Source organism: Apiospora aurea (assembly GCF_038362705.1).
Source record: "Apiospora aurea strain CBS 24483 chromosome Unknown utg000004l_segment0_segment0, whole genome shotgun sequence".
Taxonomy (NCBI): domain Eukaryota; kingdom Fungi; phylum Ascomycota; class Sordariomycetes; order Amphisphaeriales; family Apiosporaceae; genus Apiospora; species Apiospora aurea.
Window position 1 is genome coordinate 1,247,173 of NW_027117391.1, and position 22,446 is coordinate 1,269,618.

A 22,446-nucleotide genomic window follows, 5' to 3' on the forward strand; every position below is an offset into this window, starting at 1 on the left:
CCCCAAACGCAGCCGGCGAGAACGGTGACCATCGTGCACGTTTGGGGGCTGACGTTTTATTTTATTATGAGTATCACAATATCATACATGCACGCTTTCATGTGGGTTCCATTCCGTGTATGAGTTCCACCAGCTACTAAGGAATGCAACTATACGTGATTACCGCAGCAGGGCCTTTCGGCAAGTTTGTAATAGAGTCACACTTTTTTCCAACGCTGGTCCCAGTCGTTGGGTCGTAACAGCTCACTAGATACGTCGTAGATGGAGCTTGCCCTGAATTTATGGGTTGCATGGATACTGGAGAGCGTATATAGCGTTCCCACTCTCTGTCCCCCTTGCGTTGTGTTCGGTGAAGGGGCCGATTCGCTTGTGACACAGAACTATCCAGGGATTTAGTGTCTTTTCACTGCAGAAATCACATGCTTGAAGACCCCTTGGGTTGCTCATCCACATCATGATGGCTGTTTTGTCCTTTTCAACCCTGGAGGTTGTCGTGGATGGGCGAGAACTGTACCCTTGGCCCCAAATGCAGCCACCAGGAACAACAGTAACCGTCCATGGAATAATCAGTCGAGACCCTGGAATAAGATGTAGAATGAAGTGTTGAAATAAATCCCCGCCAATGCTGCTACTACTGCTGCCCTTCTCTGGGAGCTTAGTCAGGATAGGTAGCAAGCGGACGCACTACTACCGGGACCGATTTCCAGCACGAGCATATGCGGATGCTAGTTGCCGCAGCAGTCAGTGCAGCGAGTCGTGACTCAAGCGCTCGGCGATTACATATCGAATCGTCCAGATCCATGCCCATGAATCTATTGTGATTCGGACAATCCCGCACCAAATTCGACGATCGCCACTCCTAGGCCACCCTGAATCCCCTCGTTATTGCACATGATACATATAGAAGCTGGATTACTGACATTTCGATCGTCAATGCCCTTGCCCTGAATATGCATCAGGGGTCAATACTAATTCACAAGATCATTCACGTAGTCAGCAAGATTAGCCTGGATGGTAGCTACCTGGTTCCGGGCCATAACTCAGACGCCTCGGTAGGACTTGGATGTTCCAGTCCCCCTGGCCCTGCTTCCCGTGCTACCCCGTTCGATGCCCGTACCTGCATCCGCCTCCACTCCAATCCATGAACTGTCTAACCATGCAGGGAATATCCAGCTTGACTTGCTCCTCTCATCTGTTGACTAAGTAGCTGCCCATTAGTTGGGAGCTGCAGATTTAGCCCCCAACGCTAAGATGATTCGCCAAAGTATGTTATTGACCAGCCACTCTCAGCGCCGTTGCAAGAGGCTTACCCCGTATTTTGTATACTTAGTGCCACAACGGTCGATCAATCGCAATCGATCGGCCGAGGCATTCCAAAAGTCTAGGCACTACCCAACCCAGTCAGTCGGGGCCTTGTCTTGAGCTTCCCCGGGGGCAGAGTGCCTGGCATACCTGCACCCCGAGACCTGTGGCCATGAAGCCAGGCTACAATCAACTAGCGCCTTGATCGCCTTGATCCTAGTAGTCCATAGCCCTCATGTGGCGGTAGGGTTAGCAAGTCGGCATCAAGCTATGCGGCGCGAGTCACTGGGCTGTCCTGCGTAGAGACGAACCATTGAGGCTATTCCAAGAGGTTGGCTGCTAAGTGTAAAGGGTCCTTACTTAGCTCTCCCCGACGTTCTGGCCCCCAAGTTGCTCAAGGGTGATCTAGCCCACCAAAGCGGGCTTCGACAGAACCTCAAAAGACCCCTTTCAAGATGGAATCCTGAATTAGCGCCCACGCTGTTGAATCCAAGTATATAGACACCTGAGTGCCATCCCACGCATTGTCAGTGTTCGTACTTGATGCACGAACAAGTCATTGCTTAATTCATCCGGTCTCATCGGGACGTTCGGACCCCCAGGCACCCATCTTTCTTTATAAGACCTGAGAAGCCCACGGATCGAAACGACCGAACCGATGCCTGGCTTTCTCGTCTCCCCACATTATGTTCCAGAGACGCCGAACGCCAGCGAAACGAACATCGTCAGCATCACCTTTGGCTTCTGCATATCCTTGGGCTTTTTCACGGCGGCCAAGGCCGGACAGCAATCATGGGACGCATACAAAAGGGGCAAGACGTTCAACGAATACATTATTGTGAGTAATGCTGCCTAGACTGTCTGCTATCTCGCGCCGGGTGGATTCTAACACGATGAATGATATAGATGGTGTGGCTTGAATGGCTAGGAAGCAATTGTTTTGGCATGATTAGTTATCTATTTCTGTCGTCTACTATAGAACCAAGGTCAGTACTCCTACCCCAAATGGAATTAAGTCGGGCGATGTATTGACTGTCTGAATAACAGCTTCTGGGTGTTCTTCTTTATCCGTAAGTAGACCAGAACTTAAGGTCGCGTTTGTCCCCCTCTTGGAGCAAACCAGTCAACTAACTTTCCGTCCTCTCAGTCTTCTTCTGGTGTATGCAGATCCAGTTCGTACTCCAAATCATCATCAACCGGATCGCGCTCCTCATGGTCCCGGCCACGAGAGCGAGAAAGGTCCGATGGTCCGTCGCAGCTATTGTCGGCTCCATCAACATCAGTGGCTTCTTCATCTGGATCCCCGCCCGCCTCCAGATCAGCCCGCTTTACGAGAAAGTGAACATCATCTGGGATCGGTCGGAGAAGGGCGTCTTCTTGGTCGTAGATCTGGCCCTCAACATTTACTTCATCCATCTCGTCCGGTCTCGACTCGTCGCCAACGGCCTTACCAAGTATAATCGGCTCTTCCATTTCAACGTCTGCATGGTCGTTATCTCGGTGGCCCTGGACGCCGTTCTCATCGGGGCCACGTTTCTGCCGAGTCCTGTAGTGTATGTGTTATTTCCACCCATCACGACGCTGCTCGGATGCTCTTTGGGCCTTACCGCTGACATGGATTTATCTAGCTACCTCCAATTCCATCCACTGACATATCTCATGAAACTATACATCGAGATGAACGTGGCCAGTCTCATCGTCAAGGTAGTCCGAGACTCCTCGGTAGACGGCCACCAGACGGCCCGAGGCCGCCACAACAAGTCCCAATACTACCGTACCGGAGCCGCCCACGACGGTGCCACAACTCACAACAAGATGACCACGTTCATCACCGCCGGCCGGACGCGCCACGACATAGAAGCCGGTCTCGGCACCGGCGACAACGGCAGTGTCGTCGAAAACGAAGGCATCCGGAAGACGGTCGAGACCCAGATCGTGCGCGGCAAGGCCGAGGACGACGGGGTGAGCGAGACCAGCTCGACGACGAAGGTATTGCGGGGCCCTTTCCTCGGTGATTAAACTCAGTTGACACTCGTCGCAGTGGAGAGAGGGGTAAGCCCCTTTTGTGCAACGGCTGGCAGGCTACGCTCGCTGTTACTTTCGTGCACCACACTGCTATTCTCTCTTGTACAAAATTCCGTCTTCTTTTTCTAGTTAAAAGTCTATATACCATTTGTTGTTCTCCGTCGTGCAACTGCCACCGACTTATTGCGCCGGATACTTATGAACCTCCAGGCTCCATAAAACATTGACCCATGTACACGCAGTCTGAACTTTCTTAGGTACCGGGTTGGATTACCCTTTTAATCTTCACTGGACAGGGGAAATGATAGGCGCGGAACAGGGTGGGCCCTCCTATGATATTTCCATTTACATAAGCTCGCATGAAAAAGTTGTTCCTATTCCTGTAAAAGCCCCCGAACGCAAGAGCAGCCGGCCTGTATCTTGGGGGAGCAGACTTAAGCCGGCCCAGAGCCCTCTAGGAATGTCGAGGTAGTGGGGTTCGGGAATTCGCAGCAAGCCTGGCTTCGATACGAACCCCTTCATCTCCCCCAAATCCTTGTCCACCCGCTTGTGTCCGCCGCTGTCTCGCAGTTCGGCCAGCGTCGGCTCCGTCTCCGCCACCCTCTCCACCGTCTCTTTCGGCGGACCCCGGCCTCTACTCTTCCTGGATCTCCGTCTCCCGCTCTCCTGACAGACTTCGCACAAGAGTCTGCCAGCCGGCGGAGGCCTTTTGCAGCATCTGGTACAGACCCCATCCTCCAAAGCCTTATTTCGCCGCTTTTGGTCATACCGCAACATGCTGGCCCGGCAGCGCGCACAAGAGAGCGTCGTGGCGCCTTCGGGCATGTCCGATCCACACTTGCTGCAGCGTGAGGCCGCCTTGTACTTGCGGAATCTCCTTTTCTGGGCTTCGCAGTGCCGGTCTTTGCACCACCTGCAGTTCTTCGTGGTCCCGTCCCGCGGCCTGAAGCCACACTTGGCGCAAAGCCCTTGAGCGTACCGGCTCGATTCCAGCTCTTTACGCCTCGCAGTGACAGCGCTGCGAGCCTCCAAGGCTGGAGCCGGGGTTCCACCCGGGGCTTGACGTGGCGCAGATGGCCATGAAGACGGTGACGCGGTATTGTTATCAGTAGCCATCATAAAGCGACGCTTGTTATGCTCGAGCTATGTCGACCATTGACGTTTCGCCCTGCCTCGGAACCCCTTTATATGCAAACGATCAGAATAAAGACATGACAACAATGTCCTTGTTCTGTGCCGAATAAAGATATTATTCCAACAAAACACTGTGCTAATAATTTTGGTTACCCGAGTAGTCCGGTGGAAGTACCGTCCCCCCGCTGGCAAACAAAGGGAAAGATAACAGAGGTTTCATGTGGCCTTGGACGTCAACGGGGTAGCTAGAGAGCAAAAATTTCTCATCTCTGATTTCCACAGGTGTGGCCTAGAGTCTACGTAGATAAAGTACCAAACCTTCTTCAGGCTCAGGCAAGGTATCACTGCTCAAGTCGGTCCATCTCCTTCACCCCGTCCGCAGCCCCCTGGCCACTTCCGGACTAATCCCCTCCAAACCTGCCACGCGCCTGAGGGCGGCCTTCCAGCCGGCCCAGCGCTCCATGTGAAACCCGTCGTCGCCCACGAAGGAGTATTCGACGACACCCTCGTCCGACCCAGGCGGGGAGAACACCTTGGTTCCGTCACGCCCGTACTCGGCGCGGCAGAGCTGGAGCAGTGAAGAGCCGGCCTCGGTGATCCACGGCAGGACGCCCGCGACGTAGAGCTCGGTCCGGCGGAGGCCCACGGGCGTGTCCTCCATGGTCGTCTCCAGGGCTTCGCGCAGGTGCTCGCGCGCTATCACGGTGGCATAGTTATAGAAGCGATGGGGGCCCGTCTCGCCGACGTGCGTCAGCCAATAGGCTTGGAACAAGTTCCCGTTTTGGAAGCGCCGCTGCCAATTGGTGATGTAGTCGCTGTGGTCCTCATAAGAGCCCCTATCAGCGGCTCCTGGTAGTTGCATGATTGTCAGCACAAGGGCGTGTTTTCGTAGCTTGTTGCTTAAAGCAGCTCTGGGACAATAAAGAGGTTTGCTGACCTGTCATGTGATCGCGCCACGCAAGAATCCAGCCTGGCAGCTCTGACCAGAAAACCTCCCGGCCCGCCTCCATTTTGACGGGATTGCCGCTGGCATCGTGGACGTCGACCTTGGATAGCGCAAGGAGCAGATCGGCAAGCTTCTTGCAGCTCGTCGCATCGTCGCCGGCAAAGCGCACAATGGCTCTGCAGAGGACCAGCCACAAGCCTTGAGGCGCTTGCACACTCTTGTTCGGCAGCAGCCGGGGCTCACACATGCGGGCTATCTCTGATGCGGCGCCCGATGCGTCGAGCTCGTCCTTGAGGAATCTCTGGATGACGGAGATGGACTGCTTGCTCTCATCTGTGTGTAGCTTTATCTGCCAATCGTGCATGCTATCAGGATCGTTGAAGAAGGTGGCTGCAGCAGCATTCTGCTCCGTCGCCCACTGCTTCAGTGCTGAAGGGGAAGGCATCGTGAGATTTGTGTGTAGATGGGTCCTTCGTGTGATGAGTTGTAAGGCAACAAATCGTTATGATACTTGATTGAGAAGGATCTAGTGGTTTCTTGAGAAGTTGAAGCACTATGTGCCTGATTGGGGACATGACATGTCGCTCTTCTCCAAGCTCCTATTCCAGGCACGACAGGGCATTCTATTTCGGTCCCCGATGACGCAAAGTGGCTGTTACCAGGCGGGCCTTGCTGACTTCAGCCGTACGCGTCAGTACTTACAAATGGACGTGCCGAGATTTGTTTCAGTGGGTGCCCAGTAAATCGACATGGCCGCCCCCAAGTTGACGTACAAACAGTAAGCAAACAAATGGTAATGCAGCCAGGCAGCATTCGAGGTGTGTTGTCCAGTAACCTTAATTGTTTCTCCAATGTAGACACGAAAGCCGGACAGCGTGCATTAGGGCCCTAGCAGCCTAGCACGTAGCGTACAGCGAGCTGTGCGACCAATCAGCTCAGGTCCTTGGCGCCCCAGATTTGCGCCCACTGCGGTCGCTGGTCAGTCACCAACACAGCCCCCAGGCACCAGGAGATGGCATCCGCATCCGCATCCGGCAACACTAGACCAGCATCATCATCACGCGGGAGTGAGATCTGGACTGGCTATACTCGACAGAGGATACTATACCTGACTCGCGGGGTGTCATGATTTGTTGACAAGACAAGGCGCAGGCCTCATGGCCCATGGTCACACAGAATCTGGTAACCATTATTAAATGATATTGCAGTAGTTGCTTGCGCTTACGAAGATCCAGGCTCGGCGACGATCTCGCCCACAAAAATCCATGGATCGACGAAGCCGTAAGCTTAGCTCAGAACAAATGATTCTCTATCTAGTGCTGATGGTTGTTCAATCTGGTACAGAGGAGAACGACAGCATCGGGGGCCATGCATCGTTGGGCAATTGACGGCAAGCATCGAAATGCAGCAGCCTCCGGGACCTCACAGCCCTTCAGGCCAAGCAACAATGGAGCCAGTGTAGGCTCAGAAGGCATATTCGGAAGGAATCCGGTGCGTATTACCGGGGGCCAATCAGCAGATCATCTTACTACGCTTCATTCCATGGAATCAAGCAGCCCGACATATTGACGATGATAACTTTGTCGACTTATAAAGGGGTAGCGAAACCCGCCGCCTATTGCGACCTCATCACCAACCATGTCAATCACCACTCAGCACTGACTTCAGTTACAATCACTCTACCACGTTCTCAAGACACACAGACCCGTTAAACTCTACAAACCATCAACACCGCCACCATGCAGCTCACCAAGACCCTCTTCACTCTCTTCCTGGCCTCGTCCGCTCTGGCGGCCCCTATCAAGGGCGACGTGGACGTCACTGCCCGTGACGAGTTCTCCATGCTCGAGGCTCGCGCCACCATCGACGACGTCACCTGCAAGGGCGGTATGTTCACATCTATGATGCCTTACGGGCCTTGAGTGATTCATGATGCTAATTATGCAACAGTGGAGGCCAACGACGAGAAGCACTGGACCGCGAAGGAGATCAAGAGCTCCTACAACGCGGGCAAGGGCAACGTCGACTCTAAGACCGGCAAGATCAAGGACGGCGGTATGTGCCTCTTCCCCTAAGATCCATCCCACTAAACCTCTCCCCCATTCCCCTTGGACAGAAACCAAAGACCACCAATTGTTCAACTGGCTCCATTTACTAACGATTGTTTGTCTAGCCCCGAGCCATCTCAAGGTGTTCAAGGGCAACGCCCAGATCCTCGCAGACCTTCCGAGCGACTGCAAGAACATTGCCACCAAGGACGGCAACCTGTTCGAGTACAAGCTTAAGGGCAGCGACACGGACCGTGTCATCTGGAAGTGGACCAAGGCCAGTGCCAGCCAGGCCTACTGGTAAGTCATAGGCACCTATACTACCGTATGGCAAAAGCGAGCAATGAACTAACCTCGAGTGTTTTTAGCATGACCATCACGCACAGAGGCAAGTCGAACAACGACTTCAAGGCTTGCAAATAAGCGGGAAACGTAGCTAGTCCATTCGATACATTTGTATCACTATTCTTTACTTCGGTATTAGGGGGAGTTCAGAACTGGCCATTGCACCCAAGTTTGGGCATGTTTTTATTTTCAATCTATCGTTATACAGACTGTTAGTTAAAGCTCGGTGGCTGAAGTCCATCCGATGATTATATGCCATCATCAAAATATAGTACTTCAAAATATATCCAATATAAGATGACCTCCCCCACCCCCTGCAAGACGGCAGCGATAAGTATGAATCAAGAATATTCTATGTTATAACTATGCAGTCGTTTCGTCCATTTCAAAGAGATATGGGAAAATGGATATTCCTAGGGCAAGTGGAAAGCCAATCCAGTGCAACCTAGATCTTAGGCGCATGGAAATAGGGAATGCTCTAAGGCAGGCGTTGTGATAATATGTGGTGCATTCGATTTTCTAGAAAATAGGTAGCCGAGGGTTTGAGAGAGTGCATCAAGTTATTATTGTGGGAGTCACTGTTTTCATAATGAGGCCTCGTTTGGGCGCAGTTGCCAGCAAGTACACAGCCCAGGCATCAAGCAGGAGCAATGCACTGCTCTCGCTTGCAAGGCGACCATCAAACAATGCCTCAGCCGATATCTTGTTTCTGACGCCCAGGCATCCCAAAGATCGGAATACGAAACCATCTCGCTATATTTAATGCAGACGCTCTAGAGTTATCTCGGTCACAGCCAAACATTGCACGCAGAACCAAGATCCACGAGCTACCCCTATTTCGCCACCCTCAGGTCTACCCTAACTCATGATCAAGCCGCTGTCCCAAACACTTCCATTAAAACACGAAACGAACAGCCCCCGAAATCCACTTCTTACTACGATAAAGTCTGCTTCCGAGGATCATCAAGGCAACAAACATGCACTTCTTCCGCTTCCCAGCCGAGGTGCGCAACATGGTGTACCAGGAGCTGCTCCATGTCCCTGGTCACAGTATCCAAATGATATCCATGTATTCGTTCCCCACAACCGAAATAAGGGTCGGGAGTTGGTAATTGACCTACGATGGCTATGCGCACCTTGCGCCCGCGGTCCTCCGGCTGAGCAAACAGACCATGTTGGAGGCGACCCCGTTCCTCTACTCCCAGAACCACTTCGAGCTGCGAAACATCGAACGGTTCGGCGACGACAGGCACCATTGGTGCGAGTCTATTGTGGTCATCTTTGCACGCACCATCGGCCGCGACAACGCCAGCCTCGTCCGCCACGTCACAATCCAGTTCCCTTACCTGCCCCCGGACGGCGGATACACGGTGCACCCGTCGTGGCTGGATGAATGCTCGAGCATCGTGAGTTGGCTCGTTTCCGAGTACGGACACGCCAATACGGTCAAGATCGTACTGGAAAATCTGGACGATAACTGGGATATCAAGGGCGCCGACCTGGACTACGCCGAGGAGATGGGTCAACTTCTTCTCCCTCCCCGGCGAGCTCCGCAACCAAATCTACGCGCACCTCCTCGTGCACCCCGGCCTTTCCATCCCAATCCACAAGCACTATCCCGGCCTGCCCCGAAACAACCGCCCCGTATCCAGCACCCGCAGCTGGACGCCGACATCGACGACGACGACGACGCCAACCGGCCAGCCCCCCTTGGGCCTCGAGCCCGCCATCCTCCGCGCCAGCAAACAGACCCACGCCGAGGCCCGCTCCGTCCTCTACGCGCAGAACCGCTTCGACCTCTGCGCCGAGTTCAACCGGCTCGCCCCCAACGAGTACCGGCACTACTACTTAACCATGAACAGCCGGCTGGTGCCCCAAGGGCGGACCCTCGCGGCGTTCGCGCGCGCCGTCGAAGCGCACAACGCCGGCCTGGTCCGCCGCATCTCCATCCTCTTCCCCTACCTGACCCCCTATGCGTCGCTGCCGCCAGGTGATACTGCCACCCCCAAGGAAAAGGGCTCCCAGATCCTGGACTTGATCGGCGCCGAGTTCCCAAACCTCAGGGCGGTCGATATATTCTTGTGTCAGGATTTGAGGCGTAGGCATGCCCCGAAAGCGGACCTCGCTCTAATCGATGCCAAGCGCCGGGCGATGCCGCTGCTAAACGACATTGCAGTATACACAACCTTTTGTACTAGAAGATATGCGCAGGACTTTTCCATCCGTCCGTCTCTACGTGAGAAGATAGTCCGCCAAGGTTGGACCGTGTCACCGTTCTATGCACCTATGCATGGAGATAAAGATGTCGCGATCAATGATGACACGTGGAGTCGTCAGCTGTGGCTGTCATTGCCTTCTTAAAAATAACGCGCACCGTTTTATTCTGCATTGCGCTATCCGCGATTCAAAGTCGGGGAAAGGTTCATAACACTTTATGCCAATGGCCCGCATTGGGGAATACTATGTGCGCTGGCATGTGGAGTTGGTGACGGCCATGGGGAGCACAGTCGCAATGAGACACCAGGTGGCAATGGAATGCTTTGACTACGGCATTCCACTGGCAGACTGCAATGAATGCAGAAATCGACTGAAGCATCTGTTAAAGGAATCCAACAGTTATTTATAGACATGGCATAATGGCATTGTAGTGTTGGCAACGTTTTTAGGCCGTCTGCCCGCTGGGCTAGAGCCAGCAATCAAGCTACAGGGGTACATGCCCCAAATTGAGCCTTCTAGCATGGACTACCCCAGCATACACATAGCGCTTGAACACGGGCATAATTCACAATCAACACAGAAATTGGTCTTAACAAAGGTCTATTAACGGAATTGCACTCTCTATCTAGTGGTATCCTCGCAGCCAGAATTCTGGAAGGCGATGGTTGCCTGGTCCTCCAATCCAGACACCCTCGCCTCAACGACTCTGGCGGCCGTCAGGGTGCGCCTGTCCCGGTTGTCTTCTTTTTTCAACCAGCGACGCTCGAAACAGTAATGCCGTAAACCATGCAACCCAAACTTTTCTGCTCATCGCAAGAAAAAAAAGACAAAAAGGAAAGGACGTGACCATGATCATACGTGGTATTGATAATGCGTGAAGAGTCGTAAAAGGATCGCATCGCGATGCCCCAGCGCGAGCCGTTTAGATGTCATCCTCGTCGGAGAAGACCTCCTCACCTCGCTTGCGGCGCGCCATACGCTCCTTCTTCTTCTTGCGGGCCTCGGAGCTGGTCAGCTTCGCCTTCTTCTTGGTTGTCACGATCTTGTTGCCCATAGCATCGAACTTCTCCTCCTCATCGTCCTCCTTCTTGTCCAGACGGGCACCGGAACCTTGACCCTGAACCCAGTTGTGGCCGGAAGGAGTCATCTTGCCGTCCATGACAGCCCAGACTTCCTCAGTCAAGTCCTTGGTGAACTCGGCCGAGTGAGTAATGATGATGACACCACCCTCGAACTTCTTCAGGGCCTTGGACAGGGCGCCGAGAGAGTCACGATCCAGGTAGTTGGTAGGCTCGTCAAGGACAATCAAGTGAGGTCGCTGCCAAGAGCAGGCAGCCAAGACGACCTTGACACGCTGACCACCGGACAGACCACGCATACGCGAGTGAGACACCAGCTCGGCATCGAGACCGAAGTTGGCGCAGTGGGCCTCAATCTCTTTTCGGACCAGAGGACGGAACTGACCAGAGGCCAGAGCCTCCTTCATATCAACATCGGCAACCATCTTCTGATGCGAGGCCAACAGCTCGGAACGGGGCAACCAGGCGTTGTCAGCAGACATCATGGGAACCCAGCGCTCGTTCTTCATGCCGACGTTCTCACCGAGAGCGAACGAACACTCGTACTCGTAGCTGTTCTTGAACTTTCTACGGCTGGAGATGCCGATGACGCGACGCTGAGTACCCTCGACCTTGAAGATCTTGTCCATGGCCTTCTCATCATCCTCGGTGATGACCTTGTTGGCACGGTCCATGGTCTCACGATCCTCACCAGTCTGGAAACGCCACTGGATGTACTCGGAAGGAGTGCTGGACAAGTGGTTATCGATATGGGCGAAAGCGTGCTGCTTGATGTAGGCGATACGGATGTTCTCGTGCTGGTAGATCTCACCAGCAGTGGGGATAAGTTCACCGGTCAGGACGTTGATCAGAGTGGACTTGCCAGCACCGTTGGGACCAATGACAGCGATACGCGAGCTAAGCGAGCACTGGAAGGTGATGTCGCTGATCTGGGGCTTGGGGGTGCCGGGGTACTGGAAGCTCATCTTGGTGGCACGGAGAATGGCCTTGGCCTTGGTCTTGACACCCTCCAGGAAACCGGGCTCGGGGAAGCTGAACTCGATCTCGGACTCTCCGAGCTCGTAGTAGGACTTGGCGTGGGGGTTCTGCTTGACGAAGTCCTTCAGGTTACCCTTGTAACGCTTGAGCTTGAAGCGCTCGTAGTGGATGATGTACTGGGTGACGTTGTCCAAGAAGCTGCTGTCGTGAGAGACGATGATGGAAGTGCAAGGGGAGTTGCGGAGGTAGTCCTCCAGCCACTTGACGTTCTTCACATCCAAATGGTTGGTAGGCTCGTCAAGAAGCAGAATATCGGGGGACTCGAAGACAGCACGGCACAGGGCGAGCTTCATTCTCCAACCACCAGACAGGGCAGTGATGCCACCGTCAACCATGGCAGGGTTGAAGCCGAACTCGTCGAGCTGCTTGCGGACATCCTCAACGCTGGTCTCGACCTTGGCCTCCTGAAGCTTCTTCATGGTCCAGTCAATGACAGTCATTTCGGTATCAGCAGAGTCCAGATCGTGCTCGATGAAGGCAGTCTTGACCTCGCTCTGCTTGGGGAAACCCTCGACCTGCTCGTTGTTGATGGCGCGCATGAGAGTGGACTTTCCGGAACCGTTGGGACCGCAGAGACCGTAGCGGCGACCACGCTTGAGACGCAGATGGGTCTGGTTGAGAAGAATCTTGGCACCGTAGGCAAGGGAGAATGTGCAGTCGCAAAGATCCTCACCATCATCATCGGCATCAGCCTCAACCTCATCAGCACCCTCATAACCAGGAGTCGCACGCTTGCGGAGAGAGTCAACGACGCTCTCGGCATCAGCCTCACCAACGACGACGGTGGCGAAAGGCTTGACGGCACCAGCCCAGACGGCGGAGTCAGTCTCCTTCTCGTCAATAAGCTGGCCACCAATGGCAGAGATGTACTCCATGACGGGGCCGAGCTTCTGGGCAGTCTTGGAGTGCTTGTCGGGGATGATGGCCTTGAGGTGCTCAAGGACAACAGCCATATCACTGGCGTGGCTGACCTCGGGGATGACACCGTTCTTGACGTCACCAACACGGGTGATGGTCTCAAGAGCCTGCTTGGTCTTCTCACGAGCCTCGGGATCAGCCAAGTTCTCGTAGTTCTTCTGGAGACCGGGCATCATCTTAGGCAAGAAAGGAGCGACAATGGTAGGGTCGTCGACCAGCTTGCACATGTTGTCGATAATGACGGCAGCCTTACGCTTGATGGCGGTGTCGCGCTCACCAAGACCACGATCCAGAAGAGGAACCATGAGGGCCAGAGTAGGCTCACGGACCTCAGTGACGAAGGTGGTGGCACCGAGCAAGTGGACAGTCTCGGGGACGTTCTCGGGCTTAGCAATACACTTGATAAGCTCGGGAATGAAACGCTCGATATCTCGGTTGACGATCAGCTCGCAGAGCTTCTCCATGGTCTTGTAGGCACGCTCCTTGACCTCCTTCTTGGTGTCCCACATGGACTCGGAAACGCAGGGAATGAGTTCGGGGACGCGGTAGGCCAGCTGGGCGGGGGCGACGCGGACGAGGGTGTCGATGCAGTCGAGAGCAGTCATCTTCTCGGGCCACTTCATGGCGGTGAGGATGGAGTTCATGATGTGGGGAAGGACGGCCTTGACGGCGTTGGGGTTGATAGCCTCCATGATGGCCATGGCGGCAGCGATGGCGGCATTCTTGACGCCAGTGATCTTGTCACCAATGGCGGCAAGAACGGAAGGCAGAAGGACGACGAGGTAGGGCTCGACGTTGGTGCCAACCTCGGAGTGCTGGGCGATGTCCTGGATGGCCAGGGCAGCCTTTTCACGGAGGGCGGCATCCTTCTTGTTGGAGATGTGCTTCTTGAGGGCCTCAACAGTCCTGTAGACACAAGTAGGTTAGCACGGCATTCCAGGGACGCGAGGTAGTGTAAGAATGTCGCAACAGTGCAAGGCGATTGTAGCTGCTACAGCGCAAATTCGCACATGTCGATTTTTTTCCGCTGCCAGAAGAGGGGTGATTTGACAGGCCCACAAATTGTGGGATAGACCAAAATCACCCCGAAATGCTCGCAGAGGGAGAATAATCTTCTTCATGGCAAGGTGACCAGTACAGATCAAGGATCGAGACGCTGCTATTTGCGCTGCGCAGAACATCGTGTCTGTAGAGTATCGGGAAGCTGATTGGCCTTGGGACCTGGCAACAAGCGCAAGGCTGTGGAAGGCGCACCAAGTGCAATCGGCGGGGATGTGTGATGTTGGAAGGGCGTGAAGGTTACTCACTTCTCGGGGGCGTCCTGGTCCTCGATGCGACCGTTGATGAAGCTAGCCAGAGCGTTGGTGGCCTCCTTGGTAGCAGCAGCGTCCTTGGAGACGGTGAGCTTGGACATCAGGTCGTCCAAGACCTTGATGGATTGGGAGTTCTCCTTGGCCGACATTGTGAAGGGTGGTGTCGGAAGATTAGGGAGGTTGGTTTTTGTCTAAAACGAAGCGCCGGATCGTCTATGAGACCCAAGATAACCGTCTAGATCGGTACCGAAAAATGGTGTCAAAAAAGATGACGGGAAGAGCGATCAAAAGCCCACAGATACTGACGGAGAATCAGACCTGTTCTATGATGGCAGTTTGGTCACACACACTCTTGATGTGCTTTTTTTTCTATACACCACGCGGGGTATCGGAGAAAGAAATGCTGAGTTGGAGGCTCAGACTTCTTTCAATATTCGGTGAGAAAAAAAAGAGAGGAAAGGTGTAGGAGGAAAAGAAGAGGTTGTGGAGGGGAGGAAAAAGTCAGAAGCAAGTCTGAGGGTGGGCAACAGGGCAGGACACCTTTTATCTGGCAGCCTGTGTCAGAATGATGGCAGCTTGGCCTAGTGCTGGTGTTGGATTCAATCAAATCTGACTGGCCCAGAGAATAATTTTTTTTTTCTTCGGATCTCCTCTTGGGTTCTGACTGCGGTCGAGGGGCAACAGGAATTTTGGTGTGTTGGAGGGGGAATCCTCAGTCCAATGGAGGGGTCTCTGTCTAAGGTGTGGAGCATGCAGTGGGGCTTAGGGGGAGGGTCTTTTTTGGGCGCCACTGGAAACCTCTGAGAGTTCAGAGCCTGAGAGGCACTTTGGAGGCAGACAACAGAGCGACAAGGCGGGGGTGCACGTTGCCCTGTGAGAGAGCGTGAGAGAAAAAAAAATCGGCCTGGAAAAGATTTGCAGGGGTACATCCCACCACCGCCAGCACAGACGGCTGCTGCCAAAATGTTCTAGCCTGGACGGATTTTGATTGGCCTTTGCGACTCGTGCTTATCGTATTTATCGCCTAGATACTAAGATAATGGGGGGCTAAAAATCTGATGAGAGAGTTCGCCGCCGCCTGAAGCAGAGCAGAGCCCCCAAAAGCGGTGAGAGCGAGCCGTTCATGCACATGGCAATTTGGCAGTCTGGGATGGACTTGGATGGACATACAGACACACACTCAAGCAGCATAACCCGACTATTCTTGGATTCCCTCCCTTCCTTACCAAGGCTTAGGTTACTGTTTTATTTCCCCCGCAAGGTTTCATTTCTACCACCATGATGCTCCAAGGCGATGGTGTTCGTTATTGATACCGAGACTCGTGTGCACAGAGCAATGTCGGATTGTTTCAGCTTGGGAACATGGCCATCTTTGGTAGCTTATTTTTACCTTTACGTGACATACGCCTTTACTGAGTCGGACAGCCAGAGGCCCTACCAGCAACCAGGTAAAAACCAAGCCTTCGTTGCATTCTCGGTGCATGTACAAATCCAAAGTGGCATTTAGACGTTCTGGTGATCCGGGGGAGTCGGTTGCTGTTACTCAACCTGTTCCACAAATGCAAGTCGTGTGTCTTGCCACCCACGTTATTCTTTCGGATCGGTGTCTGCTGGCCTGGTAAGTCTTGAGTTTGTCGACCTCGACTCGGAGCCTGAGAGTCTGTGACTGGGCCGGGTAGTTCCACGGGGCATGGCTCCATCCTTCCCGTTTACCATTACAACCCTTTTTCCTGTTGCATTGCAGTCACAGGTGCTACAGATCCTGAGAGCGACGAGTGTAGGGTATGAATTTGTGGGTTGAAACCAAGAAAGTGCTCATCACCAGCTATGTACAGGAGACCGCGAACTAGACCTTGGCGTTGATGGATTGATCTGACAGGAGTCACCAAACATGCTCACTGCTCACTCCAACCTTGGGACCCTTTCCGGCCACTCTCTAACCCACGGCATTCCCGATCAAGGGACCCCTTAGCGCCCCAGCTTGGCGAGAAAGGGGGAAACGCCAGCATCGAAGCCTTCAGTCAAGTTTTAGCCGCCTCCCAAACATGCGGCATGCACTTGTCTGTCTGCTAAAGTGTCTCCGTCGCCGCGATTTGCCGCTCAGCTCAGCGCCTTGCTGGCTGCGGCCAAATTGAATTGCCCTCTTCGGACCCACCCCCGGATTTCTATCTCGTCTTTGCATTACGGTGGACGGATCGCACCCGCGCCTTGCCCCGGCTCCAACGACCATAAGCAATTGACAAGATGCGCTTGGCCCAAAACACATCACCGCCTTTTGGTCTTGCTGACGATGCTTCAAGTTTCGCAATTGGTAGGATCGGTTCTTTCGCGAGCAATGACTGGGTTCTTTCCGAGTCTGCCTTGAGAATCTGTCAATATGGATGTCCCTCGATTGCCCCCCCCCGAATTTCCTCGCAAAATTGTCTGCGTAGCGCGCCCCCTCTACGTTCCTCCTCGCATGCGATGCAATCAGTCCAACGGATGGCTGCGAGACCCAAGGACTCGGATTCTGGTGCTATCAAGCACATCCCCTTAAGGGCGACAACGCTGCCCTTGGTATAATACCTAGGTAGTATAATTTCTATTATGCCACTAATTGGATAAACATTATACCACGGCACCGGTTATTCCCTAGTCCATACAGGATGGACGACACGATATGGTGGGGGCAGCATTGTCGCCATCAAGGGGATAGCGAAAATGTGAATATGATATGTAAGTCGCGTAGGGAAGGTAAGCAAAATACCTGTGGATGTCCATATTCGGAACAATGAATTGATGCCACGGACGGCATATTCATCGCATGCGGACAAGCCTTTGACGCGACTACACTCGAACCACAGGCAGACAATGGACCATGGAGGCTTCGACCCCGGAAGCAGCGATGGATAGTAGAAATTCGGGGAACAAAGTGATTAATAGATGCCAGAATTGACTACTTCGTCGCGGCCCCGAAACCACCTTTGGTGCTTATTGGGGCATCCTACTTCGTTCTTGTAGTTTTAGCCCCTGGCTGGCGAGCAACGACAACCACCGTCAGAGATTATAGAGAGAATATATACAATTATACGTATAGTCAGTCGACTGGCTCCTCTGCTGATACCCAATTCACTCCATGGACTTCAGCGGCACCCAGAAGCCAAAACCCAATCCCTTCTCAATCCCACCACCTCAAGGCCCAACACCACCATTTCCCTACGGGTCGCCGCCGCCCGAAGGCCCCCGACCGGCGTTCAGACCGCCAACACTGAGGAGCCCCTGGACCCGGACTACCAGGCGACCGAGTTCGACGACAGAGAGGCCTACTGGTCGAGGCCCAGCGTGGAGGATCTAATAAGCGTCAGCGGCAGCGTCGGCAACAACGGAGGGGGCAACAGCACCGCCAACGCGGGCACCGGGAGAATGTCGCTCTGGCAGAAGCCGCAGCAGCCGCCCGCGCAAGCCGACGCGACGATAGAGCAGCGCGCCGAGGCGCGCGCCCGCGCCTCCATCCGCAATGGCAAGATCCCCCTGATCAACGGCTGGGACTGGCAGCCGTTCCTGACGGCCGTCTTCGCGCGCAACCAAAAGATGCCGCTGGACCCGGACGAGGAGGTCATCAACTTCGTCGAGGAGGAGGACTCCGACAACACCGACTCCGAGTACGACATCGGCGACGGCCTGGCGGGCCCCGTGTCCAACCAGCCGACGCAGATCCCCAGCACGCTCGAGCCCGAGGACCGGCTGCCCCAGCCGCCCGGGCACCGCCCGCCCATTGTGAGCCGGAAGCCGCCGCCCAAGCAGCCCGGCGACGGGTCCTGGAACTTCGTGCTCTACATCCCCGAGTGGACGGACCCGGCCTGGGACCCGGCCTGGGAGCGCATCTACGGCACGGACCAGAAGCGGCCGCGCTTCCAGCGGGACGTGATGCAGAACCTGCGCCCCGCCCTGCGCGCCGAGGACGCGCTACGCAACCCGACGCCCTACGCGCGGCGCTGGGGGATGCCGTCGGACCGGACCGACGGCCGCAGCCGGACGAGCCCGACCTTCTCGCGGACGCGGGACTTCGGCGCCGGCGTCAGCGACGCCATCGTCACCAAGGCCATGGACGACGCGACGCGGGCACGCTGCCGCGAGGAGACGCTCAAGCGCATCGACCAGGGCACGACGCAGTACCGGGGCGACGGCATCGCGCCCGAGATCGTCGAGGAGTTTCGACAGTACGCCCAGATCCCGAGCCAGGAGGACATCCGCACGGGCGCCGTCCAGGCGGGCCGGCCGTTCGAGCGCTACATCGAGACGCTGCCCCCCGCCATGCGCGACCTTTACCAAGGCCTCATCGACGATGTGCTCGAGGACGAGGATTACCAACGCTATATGTTCTACGACATGACCTCGGACGAGATGTACCGCAACAACATCTATACTATGTCTGACAATGAGAAATACACCTTGAGTGAAATCGAGCTTCATCCGTAAGTCAAAGCAGTCCATGAACAATTTCCCAGTTCCAGTGATAAACCTCGTTTTAGGCTACGTGTACTAATACGTATCTGTCAATTAGGCTCGTAGCCAAGGGGAAGTGGGAAGACACCTTATTCAAGGGGGCAATGGCGCAGTTTCCCCGTGTCGTATATGACTTCTGGGGCAAGCGAGAGGAGTACGATGTGGTAAGTTATCATGTTTTCCCACCTTGTCTCTTCCTCATATACAGTGGGACGAAGCAGCAGGCAACTGACCCTATCCTTCTCGTGCCGCGCGTAGCACCGAAACCCCACGATCTGGGCCGCCCTCCAGCCCGCGCTGCAGCTGGTGACGCGCGTCCTCCAAACGAACCCGATGTTCTGGCGCAGCCTCAAGGACCTGCGGACGCGGCGCAAGATCGACGCGCGCCTGGACCCGCGGGGCCCGGACGAGCAGCGGACGCCCTTCCTGCAGAAGTTTGTCCCGCTCGACGAGATCCCGCAGCCGGGCGACCGAAACTACCGCCGCGACTTCGACCGGCGCTACTGGGCGCTCGAGGAGCTCGCCGCGGCCGGCTTCGACTTCGCCTACCACGTCGACCGGCTGCTGCTGAGACACCTCCACATCGGCATCTGCGGCGGCTTCGTCGACGTCGACGGCAAGCCCGACTCCTTCGTCTTCGGCCGCACCTCCCTGAGCTTTGCCGGGCCGGACTCCAGGATCTACGTCAACATCTCGGCCGAGCTGATCTGGCCCCTGCTTGTCCCCATCTACAGCAGCAGCGAGAAGCTGAGCACCAGCTATATCGTCGCGACAACTATTCTCCATGAGCTCATGGTAAGTCCCGTGCACACAATCTTCAAATTCCCTTAGAAGACCATACCCTCCCCCCAATTGCTACACCATTCCAATTACAGCCGAGCCCAAGCCAATCTAATAAATATGCCAGCACGCGACCTCCTACGCCATCGAGCTCCTGTGTGCGCGGGACTACCAGCTCTACGACCCGCAGCAGACCAAAGACCAAACCGACGCCCTGGCCGACTGGTGGGAGGCGTCGACCGACAACGAGTGCGGCAAGGGCGAGCCGTGGTGGCGGGACGACGACCGGTGCGAGCTGGGCTGGGCGTTCGAGAAGGAGTTCTGGGGCGACAGCGTCGTCAACCTGACGATCGGCAGCAAGATGTACGGCCTCTCCAAGTACATCTCGACCCTGCCGCTCGGCATCATCACGGAGCGCACCCCCAGCGCCAGCTACAACGGGGATAGCGACGTGCTGCTCGGCACCTACCCGGTCGAGGACTACTTCCGCCCCGTCCCCATCGACTACTACGCCAAGTTCTTCACCGAGTCCTTCTGGCAGAACGACTGGCCCCGCCACGGCTTCGCCGCCTTCAAGCGCCTGCCGCCCGACCGCCAGAACCTGTGTCTGATGCTGCCCACCTGGTTCCCCGAGAAGGCGATGCAGAACATCTTCGGGTCCGACAACTGGTGCTTCTTCCGCGTCGTCATCCGCTCGCTGCGCCGCCACGGCCTCCCCATCCTGGCCGAGTACCTGAACCAGGTCGTCTGGGAGGTGCGCGGGTTCCACAGCCTGCGAAACCGCTGGCTGCTCGACGCGCAGACCTGGCAGTACGACGACTACCGCTGGTCCGATGTGATGGTACCGCTAAACCAAGTCGCGGACGACGTCAAGGCCAAGTGGGTGGCGGCCAGCAGCCCGACCGACGAGCTCTACCAAGACTGGCTGGCGGACAAGGACGCCCCCTATCCCGACCGGCAGCAGTGGGTAACGCTCATGGAGAACGAGTTCCTGGAACTCACCAGGGACGGCGGCCCCTACTTCACCCTGATCGAGTCGCTGCACCGCCTGATCTCGGAGGAGCTGCGGGTCATGGAGCGCATGGTGTACGAGTTCCTGACAGTGCGCAAGGGCCAGCGCCAGTTCATCTACCGCCCGGAGGCCGACGCGGACCCGCTGATCGCGCTCGTCAACCAGATGGTCGCCAGGAAAGAGGACATCGAAGACCACCAAAACCAGCTGGACGACCTGCAGATGTGCGCCGTGCTCGCCAGCGAGACGGACCGCATCACCCAGTGGTTCGCCTATCTGGACCAGGACTCGCAGCGGCTCCGCCACCTCAGCAACCTGGTCCTGGGCGAGTGGCAGATCGAGGACGACGAGGCCAAGAGGCTGCGCGAGGCCATAAACTCGGTGCCCTCGGCCCTCTACGAGAAGCGCTCGCTCCGGCTGCGCAAGATGGCCATGAAGGAGTACACCGCCCTGGACCCCCGGATCCGCGACGCCGTCGATCGTTTCTACCAGATCGTCGAGAACTGGGTGGCCAGCGTGAACTTGCCCGAAGCCGTGACCCAAGGGTCGGAAACGGCGCAGCAAAAGGTGGCGGCACTGCAGCAGCGACTGAACAAGATCGGTGGAGACTCACTGGGCGTGGGTCAACCTGGCAAGTCGACCGGCGGATCGAAGAAGCCCAGCAATAATATTTTCGCCTGGAGGAGACCCGGCAGCCAGAGCGCGGTAGACGATGCGACCCGTAGCGTTGGAACCACTATGGGCCTCTCAAACCCATCAGCTGTCAGCAGAGTGAACTCGGTGAGAGACAGCAATCGCACCGTGGCCTTCGGGCAGTCCGGATTCCAGGGACCTACGCCACCACGGCGTACGACGGGACCAAAGACGGGTACATCTGCAAATCCTTTCGCCAAGTACAGCAGCCTGCAGGGCACTCTGACAAACATCCCGCCCAAGTTCCAAGGCAACTTCGCCACCCAGGTCAATGTGACAGCGGCGCCCGAGTCGATATTCGGAGGCCTGAACCTCCCACAGGCGCAAAACCCCTTCGGGTTGACCAATGCCACGATGATGCCGACGGCCCCGTTCCCGTACCCCTATGCGGACCGTAACATGTCGACCAGCGACATGGCGTATGCGGCACAGAATCCCACGCCGGCGCTTCAGCAACTCATAAATGCACTCCAACTACCATTGCAGGAGTACCGGGATACAGAAGAGGAGGACATTATGTAGAATAATGAGGCCTTTGGTAGTAACTGGGAGAAGAGAACACGATAGTCGCGCCTTTCGATCTTGAGGGAGGCTGTGCCGAGGCAGACAGCCGAATGTGGACCTTGTATATACATAATGCAACAGTAAATAAACTAACATGATATCAATACTCTGGATTATTCGCAAACGATGAAGATACCAATGGCCACGCAATACCTTTGGCAAAGGCGGGACACATGACGTGCGTGCGTGAAAAGGGGCACAAGGGCCAGACGCCATGGCGGCGGTACGTACCATCTGATGTCTTCACCAAACACACAGATGATAAACCGAGTCTTTCTGCGATGAAACATCACAGAAACCCCGTGCTCGCCGGCAAGAATGTGCCTCGTCATGGACGCATCTTGTTATTTGAGGGTGCACTGGCGATCGGTTATCCGAGCTCACAGCCGAAGCGGGAAGCTGGACAGATCTAGCACAATGGCCAGGTGACTTCTGCCGATGAACCATCCATTCCTGGCCATGCTCAAATTTCACCGTGATAATTGGACCAAGGTGTCTATACGAGACGTGATAGAAGCCGTATTGCTCGCTGGAATGAAAAGTGCAC

The 22,446-nt window shown here is 55.5% G+C and overlaps 7 protein-coding genes across 7 annotated transcripts; 5 read left to right on the plus strand and 2 right to left on the minus strand.

The window, feature by feature from the left end:
• Positions 1-1,960: 1,960 nt before the first annotated feature.
• PG986_005202 (uncharacterized protein) lies at positions 1,961-3,321 on the plus strand (the record flags this gene model as incomplete). Its single annotated transcript, XM_066841424.1, has 2 exons — positions 1,961-2,140; positions 2,470-3,321. The coding sequence occupies 2 exons, from the start codon at positions 1,961-1,963 to the stop codon at positions 3,319-3,321; spliced, it is 1,032 nt and encodes a 343-aa protein (XP_066701286.1).
• A 781-nt stretch (positions 3,322-4,102) lies between these two features.
• PG986_005203 (uncharacterized protein) lies at positions 4,103-4,300 on the plus strand (the record flags this gene model as incomplete). Its single annotated transcript, XM_066841425.1, has 1 exon — positions 4,103-4,300. One exon carries the CDS (start codon positions 4,103-4,105, stop codon positions 4,298-4,300), a length of 198 nt encoding a protein of 65 aa, XP_066701287.1.
• Positions 4,301-4,828: 528 nt separating this feature from the next.
• On the minus strand, positions 4,829-5,852 carry PG986_005204 (uncharacterized protein; the record flags this gene model as incomplete). Its single annotated transcript, XM_066841426.1, has 2 exons — positions 4,829-5,310; positions 5,399-5,852. The coding sequence occupies 2 exons, from the start codon at positions 5,850-5,852 to the stop codon at positions 4,829-4,831; spliced, it is 936 nt and encodes a 311-aa protein (XP_066701288.1).
• Positions 5,853-7,146: 1,294 nt separating this feature from the next.
• PG986_005205 (uncharacterized protein) lies at positions 7,147-7,878 on the plus strand (the record flags this gene model as incomplete). Its single annotated transcript, XM_066841427.1, has 4 exons — positions 7,147-7,294; positions 7,358-7,462; positions 7,581-7,755; positions 7,824-7,878. The coding sequence occupies 4 exons, from the start codon at positions 7,147-7,149 to the stop codon at positions 7,876-7,878; spliced, it is 483 nt and encodes a 160-aa protein (XP_066701289.1).
• A 1,094-nt stretch (positions 7,879-8,972) lies between these two features.
• Positions 8,973-10,161, plus strand: PG986_005206 (uncharacterized protein; the record flags this gene model as incomplete). The annotated part of the gene is made up of 2 exons (XM_066841428.1): positions 8,973-9,226; positions 9,291-10,161. 2 exons carry the CDS (start codon positions 8,973-8,975, stop codon positions 10,159-10,161), a joined length of 1,125 nt encoding a protein of 374 aa, XP_066701290.1.
• A 778-nt stretch (positions 10,162-10,939) lies between these two features.
• Positions 10,940-14,514, minus strand: PG986_005207 (uncharacterized protein; the record flags this gene model as incomplete). Its single annotated transcript, XM_066841429.1, has 2 exons — positions 10,940-13,958; positions 14,360-14,514. The coding sequence occupies 2 exons, from the start codon at positions 14,512-14,514 to the stop codon at positions 10,940-10,942; spliced, it is 3,174 nt and encodes a 1,057-aa protein (XP_066701291.1).
• Positions 14,515-16,655: 2,141 nt separating this feature from the next.
• PG986_005208 (uncharacterized protein) lies at positions 16,656-21,857 on the plus strand (the record flags this gene model as incomplete). The annotated part of the gene is made up of 5 exons (XM_066841430.1): positions 16,656-16,676; positions 17,603-18,819; positions 18,909-19,014; positions 19,142-19,645; positions 19,758-21,857. The coding sequence occupies 5 exons, from the start codon at positions 16,656-16,658 to the stop codon at positions 21,855-21,857; spliced, it is 3,948 nt and encodes a 1,315-aa protein (XP_066701292.1).
• Positions 21,858-22,446: the final 589 nt, after the last annotated feature.